A 15,140-nucleotide genomic window follows, 5' to 3' on the forward strand; every position below is an offset into this window, starting at 1 on the left:
GTTTTTGATTTTTCAAGAAATCTCGTATATTAGCTAATCCTACAAAATATGAGTAAGGCATACGTTAATCAATCAATCAACGCAACCATTAAATGGCACGATCATTACATCTTCACCGCTAACAAACTGAAGGCTTTTCGCTCCTTTTAATATACATGAAAAAATATACATAACTATGTTATATATCATTTTACTCCATTAGCCCACCATAAAAATGGTCATAGCTAATGATATCAGAGATCGAGTTTGCCGATTGCTGAAAGTAGAAACAATTTAAAGATACCGTCACGTTAATATCTAAACGAATTGTGCTAGGAATGAACTCACCTTTAAAGTTTGTCAACACCGGTAGATACACTTCGTTTCTGATTGCAGAAAATGAATTTAAAAATATATGTCGGTAGGGTGAAAATCGGCAGTGTTCATTTCTGATTTTCGAGAAATCTCATGTATTAGCTAATCCTACAAAATATGAGTATATCAATCAATCAACGCAACCATTAAATGGCACGACCACTACATCTTCACCGCTAATAACAAACTGAAGGCTTTTCGCTCCTTTTGTCTTTGAAGTATCCGTTACGAGATAGTATTCCCAACGTGTGATTTTACAAAAAATGTCCGTCCTTGATGTGGAAGGTACTTAGGAACCACCTTGTCTCCCGATTAATGAGACCCTAGATCAGAGGAGGCTAGCCTATCAGGTACAAGCACCTTACAACTTCATCCCTAGGTAGTCAAAAATCTCAGGTGGTTCCAGACCACAGCGTACTATATGTAAAAATATGCATGAAAAAAAATACATAACTAGAATGTTATATCAAAAAAAAGTATACCTATTATTACTTACCATAATACCATTAGACCCATCAGTTAGGCTTGCCTCTAAATGAAGTTGATAAAAATAGGTATATATACATTTCATTTCTGATCGCTGAAAACGAATAAAGTTTATTTCATTAGAAGTAAAGATCAGTACAAATATTCGCTTACCATTTTTAAAGTTATACTCAGTAAAATGAAAATCGAAAGAAATATGCATCGTCATTCTATATTTCACTTCGATTGAGTGTGAGGAGCAAAGAAGCATTAAATTCATCAAAAAATCAGCATGTTCTCGCACCTATAAAAACAGGAGGATATTTGAAACACAACTCAATGAAACCTGTTTTACAAAAAGGAAATAGTGAAGGTTAGCGATAAATAACAGATTCCGTATCTGTCTCCAGAATAAAATTGGAATATTCCCGTTCACGATTGTTGAATGTGAAAGTGCTTATTATTATTAATTTGTTATAAACTCGTACAGCTGAGTAACTGACATACCAGTATGTCAACCATTGTCAGTGAACAAGTCCAATAATTTCACACTATATATTATGGGCGTAGAAAGTAAACGGTGATATAATAAGCAAAAATAAACAAAAAATAGGCAACGCATTCGTAAGATGGTATAAGAAAAATTCGCAAATAGGCAAAACAGTAAAAAGAAGAAAAATTCGCAAATAGGCAAACGGCAAAAAGAAGAAAAATTCGCAAATAGGCAAAACGGTAAAAAAAAATATTTATTTCCTGTTGTAAACAAAATGTGCTTATTTTCATATTTATCGTAATCAAACAGAGATCTGACCAATCAGATTAAATTTCGATGATCCAGATCACTAATAAAATTGGACTATTTGCGTATTATAACAATATATTTGCAAATAGCGGCATATTTGAAGGAGCGTCTTGTAAATTTATGCTGATGAGGCAAAAGTTTATTTATAAATAATAGTCTAATGCGGCACTATGTGCCGCATTAGACTATTATATAGTTTAAATCATCCAACAATAATTCATGCAATTTTTAATGAGGATAACTGAATATTTATTATTTATTAAGCAAACAAAAAAATTTAAAAGAAAGAAATATGTATATATATATATATATACTGTATAACTGAAAAACAAATCTCTACATGAATTTACAAATTAAAAATATTTAAAAAACTAAAAGGAAACCCACTAAACATCAAAACAGAAAATTATTCAATAATGAATTTAATCTTGTGTCTTCCTGACTTTTCGCAAACTGCAAGTTTTGCATTAAGGTTATCCACCAACCGAAAGTCATTTGCAGTCCAGCTTAGGTCTAGCTTCGTGACATATACAGCGATTAATTTATTTGCTTTATAATTTTTACCTATATCTGTGTTCAGCCAGTTGTTATATAATTCAATAAACGTATTGGACACGAATACTTCCCCAATCGACGTAATTCCTAGCCTAGAGTCATTGTTCATACTTCTTTTGAAGATACCCCATTCTGCATAAATAGAATCGGATTTATTTAATGGCATATTTTTGTTGAATCTACAACAATTGCAATGATAAAATTGTTGTTTTTATTTTTCGATATATAGGGTGTTTTCATACAAATTTAAATTATTTTGATATTCGTTGAGATTCTGTTCTTTCAATAACAGCGACTGTTGCCAGTCATTTAAATTTTTCTCTCTATGATCCATGATTAAGTTTACGCCATTTTTTCGAAATATTAGGAGCTTTTAAAGAAACTAATTATTGCAATTGGATACTGATTTATTAGTTAGCTCAACTCGTGAAATTTACAAAATTTAGCAATTACTCACGCTTTGCGTATTTATTTCAGAAACAAGTTTATATGTCGATTTCTAAATTAATGTCAAAATAATCTGGCTGGTAATCCGCAGCTAGATTAGCTTGATATATCGGTATGATTGTCAGTTGATGAAATAAAATAAAAAAATTAGGTATTGTGAAAATTGAACCAAAAAGGTTGTGGGTTGGGGGTTGTGGGTTATAGGTAGAAGGTCGTGCAGCACTACCACTATACTAGGCATTACCACACATTTAATATATCTTAGATATATTTTTTTGTGCATTTATAAATCTGTTAATGTTCCTTCAATCTGTTTGACGCAAAATCATTAAATTTACTGATATATTTATTTATATTTATTAAATTTACTGACATATTTCATTTATTTTGTAATTTACTAATCGCCTTGGCAACTGGATTTTTTAATGGCCCATCGTAGCCTGATTTCGTCCAACTAGGTGCGCTATTCGGCACCGTTTCTTCAACGTACTCACTAGGCTTGTACACCCGTTCACGCTTTTTGTCGCCTTTTGTTGTATTACTGTCAACATAGTACAAAAATCTGTGCAGCTTTGTTTTTAAAATGAATTAGCATATGCCAGTTATATGTAACCCATTTCAATAAATTCACTTACAGTACTGGAGCGCCATCGCAGGTTACGCACGATGATTATGTTTCACCCGTCCTCGCTTTCTGAAATTTCTGGACTATGATATCCGTTTTCTGTGATTATTGGCCGCAATTCTTCATTACTGAACTTTTGAATCAACGGATCATTAAGGTTTCTTAAATTGTTGATGGTCTTTGATCTTTTTTTTCTTTTCTATTTTATAAAAAACTCGTAAATAAATAATGATGATTAGGATGATTAGTAAAATATAACATTTATATTTACCTCCGATCGTCGTGAATTTTGGTGTTTCCGTCCTGTTTCTTTCTTTATATCATTTTCTGATTTATTTTTGACCTGAAGATTGTCCCTTTTGTGGCGGTGCTGCTGATGGATCATCTCGTATACGACACCTTCCCTATGGGGTAGGTGTCAAGATCCAATGTTTTTATTAAATTTGGCACAATCGTTTTAACTACAAGATCCTTTTGAAACTTGAACGTTTTTTCGATATCTAATTGAGTTTCCTGAGGCATTCTTGCCAGATTCCAGAATAGATCTCTCTAAAAATATATTATTATCAGTAAATTTATAAAAAATAAAAAATACAGCGAAAGTTTTGTTTACCCTTAATGCTTCTCTCAAATCTTTGGGCATTTCAGATACATGTTGGTATCGTCGTTCTTTTGACCTTTTTCTTTTCTTGTCATCTCTTGGCCTAGAATTAGAATCAAGAATTTGAGTGCCTTCCGGGTTTAATTCTATCAATTGTATATTGACCATTAAGCAGTGAATCAGAATGTTTAGAACACAATAAGCAGAATTATATGACATACTAAATGTACCTAGTTCCGATTCCGATTTTGATTCTGATTCTGAACTAGATTCGTATAAGATTTCTGATTCTAGGCTGCTTTTTGTATAAATTTATAAATATATATCAATTTTTGATAAGTTAACTGACACGAAGGGTTACTTACTCTTCCTTACGAAGCTTTTTGTTTCCCATTTTGTAAACTCTATTGAAAGTTATGTTGAAAAAAAAGAGAAAGTTATGTATCGGTTAGCCTCCAAGGTTCTCTGATATAAAAAAGGTCCAGTTCTTTATCTATTAGGAAGCCTTGTTGGTAGAGGGCTCAAAAGCCTTTAGGCTTTTGACTTCGGTCGTTGCAGAAATCCAACGACAAGATTTTATAACTTTACTTACTATAAAGGACTGAAAGAACTGAAAATTTTGACCAAAAAAAAAAAGACTTTTATAATATGGTAAAAAAGAAAGACGTTTCGCTCTGCAATATAATTAATTCGCAAATGTATCGTTCTTAACCCACCACGCGGTGCTGACCCGCATAATATATTTTAATAAGGGGTCAAGATGATGTCACCAGAAGGGTCAAGTCCGATATTTTTGCAACTAAATCATTTGAGCAAATTACCAAAACGGACGGACCGCGTGATAATTTTCTAGTTTCGCTATAGTAAAACCCGATTAATATTAATTTTTCATTAATACCCCGTACAATTTCCTATCTTTACATGCCATTAAGCAATAATAGTCTATTCAGACCGGATTAATATATGAAATTGTACATATTAAAGGCTCTTTATTCGTCGATTTTGATATTCATAAATAGACTATAAGATACATACGTAGAAATTCTCAAATTTTTCATTGAACGCTTCGATCTTACTAAAACATAATCATGTCTACAAAACTTAGAAATAAAGTATCATGTGATTGCAAGGAATGCAATGGCAAATATGTTGATGAAAGAACCAGAAAAAGACATCTAGATTTAGAGCGTCATTTAGCGTTTAGCATTTCCGGATTTGTCCTTTTTTTATCTGAAAACAATCAGATTAAGCCAGCACATACCATCTATCATAGTCCGATCGTAGAAGGATCATCAAGATCAAAAGAAATGACCGGACAAGAAGAGTCAACATCATTTAATAATAATTATGAATCAGATTTTGCCGGGTTTGTCCCTCAAAAAAGGCGTAGACAAGACCAGTTTCGGGAACCGGAAACCAATAAGGAAAGGAATGAACCGATTAATGAGTATGAATATGAAGGTAACATTTCTCCAGAAGACAATATGGATTTGGATGACGATCCTGTTGAACAATTTGCTGCGCCCAAAAATGATTCAGAATTTGCATATCCCGACACAAATGTTAATATTGTGGATTCTTGGATATTAACATGGATATTCAAATATCAAGCAAGATTTTGCTTGCCAGATGTTGCACTAGATTCTTTAATAAAGTTTTTTCATCAAGTATTAATGGATGCTAATCAGACGAGATTCAAAGATTTCCCGTCTTCTTTATACACTGCGACTAAGTTATTACGAATCGACAACCAATCTATGACTTACGCAGTATGTCCGAGCTGTAATACATTATATAATATAGCTGATGTTGTTGCGGATGAAGGATTTAAATGTACGCATATAGAATTTCCAATGAAACTGAAGGAAAAATTTTGCGGAATGGAATTAACTGTGCAAGTACCGCATGGTAATGGAAATAAAAGACGCCCCAAATTGTTATTTCCATTGCCGAATTTGAAAATACAGATAAACAGTTTGTACCAGAGACCAGAATTCAAGCAACAACTACGAAAATAGACCAATCGGGATGTAAATAATGGTATATTAGCAGATATTTATGATGGTAAAATCTGGAAAACTTTTCCAGACACTTCAGACGTCCCATTTTTTACACCGGAGACTGCAGATTCCCACTTGGAAATTATGATTAATCTCGATTGGTTTCAGCCTTTCGAGTCATCTGTATACAGCTGTGGGGCTATTTATGGGGTTATTTGTAACTTACCGCGTAAAATTAGATTTAAAAAAGAAAATATGTTGACGCTTGGTCTACTACCAGGATCAAGTGAGATTAAGTTACACAAAATAAACCATTATCTCGCTCCAATTGTTGATGAGTTATTAGAGTTCTGGGATGGGATTGAGATTCCCGCCGCTAAAAAAAATATCCGATTGGCATTAATATGCTGTTCGAATGACATTCCTGCGGCGAGGAAGCTCTGCGGTCACATATCAGCATCAGTGAGCTGCCATAGGTGTTATAAAACTGCAAATTCAAATGGAAATGGAAATAAGTCAAATTTTGGCGGCTTTGATGATATGGTTGACTGGTTTGTAGAAAGAGATTTGGATGAACATCGATGGAATGCTGAGCTTTGGAGACTGTGTAAATCTGAGGAAGAAAGAAAACGTCATATGAGTTCAACCCATGTTAGATGGTCCGAACTGCTTTGATTGCCATATTTTAATCTGATAAGGTACCTTGTCGTAGATCCAATGCACTGTTTGTTCCTCAGAATAGCCTATTGGATAATTAAAAAATTATGGATCGATGGCAATAAGATCACGAAACAAGATCTAGAAAAAATGGAAAAGCAAGCAAAATACATACAAATACCCGCGAATTTGGGGCGTATTCCAAATAAAATTGCAACTGGAGAAGGATTTTCCGGATTTACGGCTGACCAATGGAAAACGTTTGTTCTAATTTATGCTATCCCATTGATGTGGGATTTGCTCGCTGAATCAGATCGACAAATTTTGGGGAATTTTGTTAGAGCTTGTTCTCTGCTAGTTTATCGAATTATTGACTGTGACATATTGAACGAAGCTCACGAACGTTTGCTCAAAGTTGCAACTTGCAACGTTAATTGAAGAAAATTATGGTCTGGAAAGAATAACCCCAAACCTCCATTTGTGTCTTCATATTGCCGATTGTTGCTGGGATTATGGTCCATTATATTCTTTCTGGTGTTTTTCCTTTGAAAGAATGAACGGTATTCTCGGTAGGTATTTTGTGAACTGTTTAATCGTTTAAGCTTGCTAATAATTTATTAAATAATATATCAATAGGCTCTTTTCCCAATAGTAATCTACAAATTGAACCTGAACTTTTACGAATTATAATGCGGAATTGGAGACTTGATAACCTTGTATCCGTTCAATCAAATAATGTTAAGCTTGTTGAAGCTTTAAAATTAATTCAACTACGATCAACTTCTGGAAGTTTGGCAGCTTACGATAATTTTAATTACACTGAGCTGTATCAATTTAGAAAGGTATTCTTCCAAGAAGTTGATGAAACGATTGTTGGTAGCGAACCATTTCCTGGAGAAATGCTTACGCCATGTAAAAATCGGGTTGCCTTACCTGATGATATTTATCAAATCCTAACTGAATATTATAATATTGCTTACGACTTGCAATTTGTAACAATTGCTGAGTCAATATCAACCAGTTCAAGAGATGCAATAGTTGTGCCAAATATGGTTGATCAATTTGGGCGGGTTAGGATCTCAGCAGAAGTATTTGGATCGGCAATGGCACTCCGATACCTGAAAAACGCGAATATTTTGGCGAAATTTATCCAAAACAATGAAACAACTGACTTATTTCCAGGTCAGGTAAAGTATTATTTTGAACATACTGTGAGAATTTCGGGTGAACTTAAAACACATTGATTAGTATTTGTTAAATGGTATAAACTGGCGTCAAACCAGAAAACCCGATTTTATACAAATATTGATGGTGATGAAAAAAGCTCAAATATTGAACTTTGGCGAAATGAATTTTATGAGATAGAGCGAGATTGTTTAATTCCAATTCATTACCTATATAGTCGCTTTGTATCTGGTGAATTTGTAATTGGCAAAAAGAATCCTATCACATATAATGCTGTAATCCCAATAAATAGGCAGTTTCATTTGTGAGAATTTTTACTGGTATAATAGAATTCTATTGTTTGGTGAAAATATAAATTTTAAATATGCAGATTTACTTTAACATTTAATGGAAGTGTACGATGTATTATATTTTTATTTTGAGTAATTAATTAGTTATACGACTATTTCAATTCAAGTAACTAAAATGATAGTTAAATAACCCTTCGACTGTTATTAATATACAAAAAAGATCAGAATATCAAGACTCGGGCTGGTCCAAAGGACTCACGGCATCCAAGTCAACCGGTCCAGAGAACTCACGATCATAGTCAAATATTCTGGAAAGTAATGCATACAGCAGGTACTGAACTCAGAAATATAATCCAGGTATTACATTCCCTAACCAATACGCCACTGCAGCATTAAAGTTACAATAAAAAAGTTTCAATATAATTTATTTGATTGATTTTCTTATAAAGTAATCATGCATGAGTAATTAGTCTGTAAGCAGCAATAAAAATCGTGCTGATTATAAAAAAACTCATGATAAATAAGTTCATCAGCTTTCTGCCAGTCATCTCTTACGATTGAAAATTTTTTTGAAAGTGGATTGTAATTGTCAGTTTCTTTTTTACGGTTATCAATTTTCTTTTATATAAACTGATTCCGCTTTAATATAATAATAAACATTCTTAACAATTATCTTATATTCATACCGGTTTTTTCTTATAGTTATTGGTCTTTCGTATGAATATCACAATATTCAGTTTTTATTTCTGCATTTTTTTTTATCTCATTTTTTTGTAAATAGTCAAAGGTTATAAATTGATTTTTATTTTAATCCTAGGGGTTATAATGGGCCGAAAGCATAAACATAGTAGCCTTAAATACATTAGGCAAAACCTGATACGAAAGAATGAGAATTTAACGTGAGTAAATGACTCTTTACAAATAATGTCGAATCACGCAACGATCAGGGATATAGAATCTCAGAAAAAGGTTGTAGAATTAGAAAACTGTAATCGTGCGTTAACGGAAATCATGAGTATGCAGAAAGAAGCAAATGATTTTCTACAACAAAAGATCGATATATTAGAAACTCAACTATCTCTACTTAATAATTCAGAAATGGGAACTTTATTAAATAATCAAGAAGTGAATTCGTTCAGCAGTGCTCTGATATTAGCATCCTCTGTCAAAATAAATAATATCAGAAGTGAGGAGGGTGAGGAGGATGAAGAGGGTAAAATTAAAATACGTGAAATATGCAAGTAAGTCTTATTTCGATATAATACTTGTCAAATAATAAATAATAGAAAAGTTTGTAAGTCAATGATATATCTTATTAAATAACATATAACATATACCGGTGTTGCTTAATTTCTGCAAATTTCGCGTATCATATTACATCATTACATCGTTACAGTCAAATAATAAATTATAGAAAAGTTTAAGTCAATGATATATCTTATTAAATAACATATAACATATATCGGTGTTGCTTAATTTCTGCAAATTTTGCGTATCATATTACATCGTTACATCGTTACAGTCAAATAATAAATTATAGAAAAGTTTAAGTCAATAATATATCTTATTAAATAACATATAACATATATCGGTGTTGCTTAATATTTGCAAATTTCGCGTATAATATTACATCATTACATCATTACAGTCTAATGATTAATTGTCAGATTTTAATTTATTAAATTTATTAATCATTTTAATTGTTAATTGTTAGAACAATTGAAAATTGTTAAAATTGTTAAAAATAATGAAAATAATCGATCTGAAAAAAAAATACTGATTTCTTTCTATACTGTGGATATTTTTATGTTTTTTAAAAAAATTTAAAAAATTTGAATTAAATATGTCCAATAAGAAAGATTTAGAGAAAGTAGACGAGCTATTGGGTAAGTTGATCGGCGGACAGCAAATATCAGGATATACTAAAAACTAATGATTATCTAAATTAATAGCTTTTACCCAACAAGCCAAATATTTTTTTGAAAAAATAGCAAATATTATACAAGGACAACAAGAACAGCAAAATAATGAACCCTACGGGGTGCCAGGTTCTTCACGGGCTGTTTCTTCACGGGCACACGTCAAATGATCAAAAATAGGCAAAAAAAATGGCGCAAATCGCATAAACTATTCGCAAATTTGTATAAACTATTTACAAATAGTATCGGTTAATTCGTAAATAGCCAAAAACAGCCAAGAATAGCCAAGAATAGCCAAGAATAGCCACTGCTTTTCACGCCATTTTTTTGCTGATTTTTAGCATTTCGACCTGTGGGGGTTCTTCACAGGCTGGTTCTCAACAAGAACCAATTCTTATATCGTAAGATGAGGATATAACAATTAAAATGGAAAAAAGCGACACCGCTGTAACTAGCGGTATTAGTGAAAAAGGTGAAGAAAGCGCTGTAACCAGCACCACTAATGAAAAAGAAGATGAAAGCGCTGGCGCTGTAACCAGCGCCACTAATGAAAAAGATGAAAGCGCTGTAACCAGCGCTACTAATGAAAAATACAGGGGTACTAAAAAGGCCGCCAAAAAAAAAAATACTAACGATAGCGACAAAAATTCCAGAAAAGCCATCAGCGATAAAGCAAAGGGAAAAGCCCCAGTCCAATCAAGTTCAGACGATTCAAGTGATTCGGACAGCTCCTATAGCTCAAATAGTTCAAATACTCCCTTTTATTTGACGAAGAGTGATATGCCAAAAGATCTAAGAGAAGCCTTAAGGGTAAATAAACATATCCCAAATTAATTTTATATATATTTATTAACTGATATTGTTGATTTTATATAGAAGGAAGTTATTTGGAAATATGATGCGTTACCAGAAAGGAGAAGGATTGATTTGGGTCAAACATTCACTAATCAGCGAAATCGCGTTATTAACAATATTATACCTAGTATAATGGAAAATATTAATAATAATATATTTCCTATTTCTAACGAAATTTTATATGATATAATTCACTTCCTTCATCGTCATCGACGTGAAGAGCACCTTAAAAAGAATCGGTCATCGTCAAGAAAAAAACTGCAAGAAAAAAGAAAACATTCCAATTCCAGACGCCACGACGTGAGTAAATAAAGTTTTGTACAGTGTAAATATTTGCTTAATACAGGACCCCGGATATCTCCAAAACAGGTCATAAGTCACACTTTCGGCAGATTGGCCCATTTTTCAGGGGCTCAAAAAATCATTTTTTGTAAATATCTCGGCATCCAGTGGTCCAATTTTGATGAACTTTTTTTTAAATTGTAGAGCTAAATGAGGGCTACAAAATAAAAAAAAAAGTTCATTAAAATTGAATTACTGGATGCTGAGATATTTACAAAAAATGATTTTTTGAGTTTCAGCAAAAAGGGGTGTTTTTGGCCAAAAGTCTATTATGACCTTTATATTAGATATCCGGGGTCCTCTTAATACTAACTTCTTATCTAATACAGAAAAGATTAAAAAGGGAAGACTAATAAAACATTTACAGATGGTGAAAAATTCATTAGTCAAGAAATTTAAGGACGAAGACTTACAATTAATAATTGACAATAACGCTTATCATTCACCTAAGGAATCCGAGACTGATTGCGAAAACGTGAAAAGCAATATTATTGTCAAAGATCTTAAGTGGAGATCTGACACAGTGAGTATTTCTTCCTGCTTTTATTATTTTTAATTTTACCATTTCTAACTATTTTTAATTTTACTATTTCTACCTATTTTTAATTTATTTACTAACTATTTCTAACTATTTCTAACTATTTCTAACTATTTCTAACTATTTTTAATTTTACTAACTATTTTAATTTTTAAGTTACAATTATTTTTGCGTGAATATATTGACCGATTAAGAACTGAACAACCCAATAATAGAAAATTACGTGAGCGAGTTACGGGCAATTATTTTTGTGATAATGAACCGGTGGCGCCTTTATTGGCGCTGCATTGGACTTGTTCCGGATATAAAGGAAAGTTAAAGATCGCAGTCACCCAGCAGCTGGACTAGCGTCAAGACCAGCAGCATGACTTGATGAAATTTGCGGAAAGTGAAAAGTCCTTTAATGATGGATATTACGCTGACGTTGGAGAAGAGGAGGAAGAAATGGAAAAGACTGTTTTATTAACAAGTACTGACCAACCTTCCAACCAATCTTCCAACCAACCTTCTAACTAATCTTCTGACCAATCCTCTAAGCAACAACCTTCCGATCAATCCTCCAACCAACAACCTTCCAACCAATCCTCCAACCAACAACCTTCCGGCCAATCTTCCAACCAACCTTCTGGCCAACCTTCTGGCCAACCTTCTGGCCAACTTTCTGACGATGATTATCTTGAAATGGACGATTGATGGTAGTGATGGTGGTGGTGTTGTGATGGTGGTGATTTCCTATATTTTGTATTCTATTTACCTATTTTTCACTAATAACCGATCCCCCCTCCCGAATTTTATATATATTAATTAGTACATACAGTTAATTTTTTTTTTTCTAAAAATACTTCCTTCAAATAATATTATTGTAATATTTCTTTTTTCAATTATTTCTTTAATCATCCAACGATATTCTTTTTTATAAAAATCTTTGACTTTCTGCCTATTTTTTCTTTATTAAATATCATTCCTTGTATATTCCCTTGTTCATTTTGTACACATTATTTCATCATGTATAGTCAAATGATAAATTTTCAGTGGGTAATTAGGAGAATTATTAAATCTTTTAATACAATTGGTGACAAAATTGTTTATTATTTAGAATAAATCATTTATTAGCTTATGCAATATAAAAATAATGTGGGTACATACATTTTTATTATGATTTCCATCATTGTTCAGTTTACTAGTAACAGTTAAAAATAAGATCAGATAAAATCATAAAGCACATTTATTGAATTAGCATCAATTGGCTACATACAAATCATCTATTACAGCTATTTGCAAAATAACGGACCAGCTAATTCGATTTTCGATTGCGTATGAAATTTTCATACGCAGCCATACGCAGTCATATACGCATAGTTAACTGCTAGAATTATTGTGATATAACTGCGAATGATTGCATATGAAAAATTCAAAAAATGAGTTTGACAGTCCAGGCAGATATTACCATGCATATGACTGCGTATGAAAATCTCATACGCAGTCAAAAAATGAATTACAGCTATTTGCAAAAATAACGGGCCACCTAATCCGATTTTTTACTGTGTATAAAATTTTCATACGCAGCCATACGCAGTCATACATGCTAGAATTATTGTGATATAACTGCGGATGACTGCATATGAAAAATTCAAAAAATGAGTTTGACGGTCTGGGAAGATATTACCATGCGTATAACTGCGTATGAAAATTTCATACGCAGTTGAAAAATGAATTAGGTGGTCCATTATTTTCACAAATAGCTGTAAGTGGTCCGTTATTTCGCAAATAGCTGTAATCTGTATCAATCGGACATATGCCTGATTGGTACCCAATTGACAATAATTCGACCTGCTGATAGCTGATTGATGACTGATGGTCAACAATATCCAATCGGCAACCAATCAGTCAACTTCCAATATAGATGACAGATGGCTGATTGTTTACCGATTGTTAAACTGGCACCAATCAGTCACCAATTGGACCAATCGGTCATACAACTGATGTGTAGCCGATTGAAATAAATGCCTGATTGATGACCGGTTGGTATCTGAATGAATGAATCAGTAACAGATCAGCTACCAATAAGGTACCAATCAGTTATATGACCGATTGATGACTGGTATATTATATTTTGACCTGTGTAAATGCAACGGAAAGTATGTTGATCCAAGAACTAAACAAAAACATTCAATGAGTCTAAGTCTTAATGATGCAACTACTTCAAATGACCCAATGAGTATTGGATCATCATTCGTTAATGAAGAAATCTCTATCGACTCTCAAGAAAGCACGTCATCATCAGAAAATTTGTCAACATTTTCTTCGAAAAGGGGGAAAACGAAGCAGGTATAATACTTATTTGGAGCGTGACACTCAAATGCAAAATATAAATGACAGTGATGATAACAATGACAGTAACGAAGAAACTGATAATTATGGCGATAGCGATGATGGGAATGATAGCGATGATAACGATGATGGGGATGATAGCGATGATAACGATGATGGGGATGATGAGGATGATAACGATAATGGGGATGATGGAGATGATAACGATGATGGGGATGATAGCGATAATGGGATGATGGGGATGATAATGGCGAAGAAACCAACATTTTTGAAGATTACTCTCCACCGAATTATAATTTTCCAAACAATATTAATGAAAATCTGCAAAATATTGAAGATTGGATAATTGTGTTTGTTTTGAGGTATCAAACTAGGTTTCGACTAGCAGATACCGCAATCGATACATTAATTAAATTCATCAAACATATTTTAACAAATTTTAATTACGATCGTTTTAAAGATTTTCCTACTTCGTTGTATACTGCAAGAAAGAAATTAGGATTGAAGCATCAATTTGTCAAATTTTCTGTATGTCCTTCATGTCACAAATTACATAATATAGATGATGTTAAACAACACACAATCCAACAACACAAAGCAATAAAAAAATGTGGTCATGTACAATTTCCAAATCATCGTTCACTTTGACAATGCAATGCTCCATTATCAGAACAAAAAGAACTAGACGATGGTAAAGTCGTTAATGCGCCATTATTAATTTATCTGATGCCCAGTATAAAAGAGCAACTTTTACAAATGTATCAAAGGCCAAACTTTGAAAAAATCTTAAATTATGGGCCGATAGAAGTGTCAACGACCGAGTCTTATGTGATGTATATGATGGTGAAATTTGGAAGAATTTCTCAAATAGTGGAATAATAGTGGATGATGAATCTGACGAACAAAGATTTTTTAATAAAGAACATGCGGATGATCATTTGGGTATTATGATTAATGTCGATTGGTTTCAGCCATTTGAAAGGACAATTCATAGTTCTGGTGCTATATATGGAGCTATTTTCAATCTCCCAAGAGAATTGCGCTTTAAACCCGAAAATATGCTCATTTTAGGATTAATGCCAGGCCCTAATGAACCAAGCCTACATCAGATAAATCATTACTTGGCGCCAATTGTTGATCAATTTCAAACTTTTTGGGAAGGAGTGGAATTAGA

At 32.8% G+C, this 15,140-nt stretch overlaps 6 protein-coding genes across 6 annotated transcripts; 4 read left to right on the top strand and 2 right to left on the bottom strand.

Moving 5' to 3' along the window:
- Window positions 1–2,027: 2,027 nt before the first annotated feature.
- Window positions 2,028–2,342, bottom strand: OCT59_015420 (uncharacterized protein; the record flags this gene model as incomplete). Its single annotated transcript, XM_025323913.2, has 1 exon — window positions 2,028–2,342. One exon carries the CDS (start codon window positions 2,340–2,342, stop codon window positions 2,028–2,030), a length of 315 nt encoding a protein of 104 aa, XP_025189127.2.
- Window positions 2,343–3,001: 659 nt separating this feature from the next.
- OCT59_015421 (uncharacterized protein) lies at window positions 3,002–4,243 on the bottom strand (the record flags this gene model as incomplete). Its single annotated transcript, XM_066139988.1, has 5 exons — window positions 3,002–3,185; window positions 3,305–3,447; window positions 3,648–3,797; window positions 3,862–4,147; window positions 4,215–4,243. The coding sequence occupies 5 exons, from the start codon at window positions 4,241–4,243 to the stop codon at window positions 3,002–3,004; spliced, it is 792 nt and encodes a 263-aa protein (XP_066002811.1).
- Window positions 4,244–4,937: 694 nt separating this feature from the next.
- On the top strand, window positions 4,938–5,490 carry OCT59_015422 (uncharacterized protein; the record flags this gene model as incomplete). Its single annotated transcript, XM_066139989.1, has 2 exons — window positions 4,938–5,411; window positions 5,479–5,490. The coding sequence occupies 2 exons, from the start codon at window positions 4,938–4,940 to the stop codon at window positions 5,488–5,490; spliced, it is 486 nt and encodes a 161-aa protein (XP_066002812.1).
- A 3,415-nt stretch (window positions 5,491–8,905) lies between these two features.
- On the top strand, window positions 8,906–9,226 carry OCT59_015423 (uncharacterized protein; the record flags this gene model as incomplete). The annotated part of the gene is made up of 1 exon (XM_025323915.2): window positions 8,906–9,226. One exon carries the CDS (start codon window positions 8,906–8,908, stop codon window positions 9,224–9,226), a length of 321 nt encoding a protein of 106 aa, XP_025189129.1.
- A 598-nt stretch (window positions 9,227–9,824) lies between these two features.
- Window positions 9,825–12,328, top strand: OCT59_015424 (uncharacterized protein; the record flags this gene model as incomplete). Its single annotated transcript, XM_066139990.1, has 7 exons — window positions 9,825–9,867; window positions 9,934–10,029; window positions 10,307–10,710; window positions 10,777–11,059; window positions 11,427–11,620; window positions 11,792–11,899; window positions 12,173–12,328. 7 exons carry the CDS (start codon window positions 9,825–9,827, stop codon window positions 12,326–12,328), a joined length of 1,284 nt encoding a protein of 427 aa, XP_066002813.1.
- Window positions 12,329–13,874: 1,546 nt separating this feature from the next.
- OCT59_015425 (uncharacterized protein) lies at window positions 13,875–14,312 on the top strand (the record flags this gene model as incomplete). Its single annotated transcript, XM_066139991.1, has 1 exon — window positions 13,875–14,312. One exon carries the CDS (start codon window positions 13,875–13,877, stop codon window positions 14,310–14,312), a length of 438 nt encoding a protein of 145 aa, XP_066002814.1.
- Between the last annotated feature and the right edge of the window lie 828 nt (window positions 14,313–15,140).

Source organism: Rhizophagus irregularis, chromosome 23 (assembly GCF_026210795.1).
Source record: "Rhizophagus irregularis chromosome 23, complete sequence".
Classification (NCBI taxonomy): Eukaryota; Fungi; Glomeromycota; class Glomeromycetes; order Glomerales; family Glomeraceae; genus Rhizophagus; species Rhizophagus irregularis.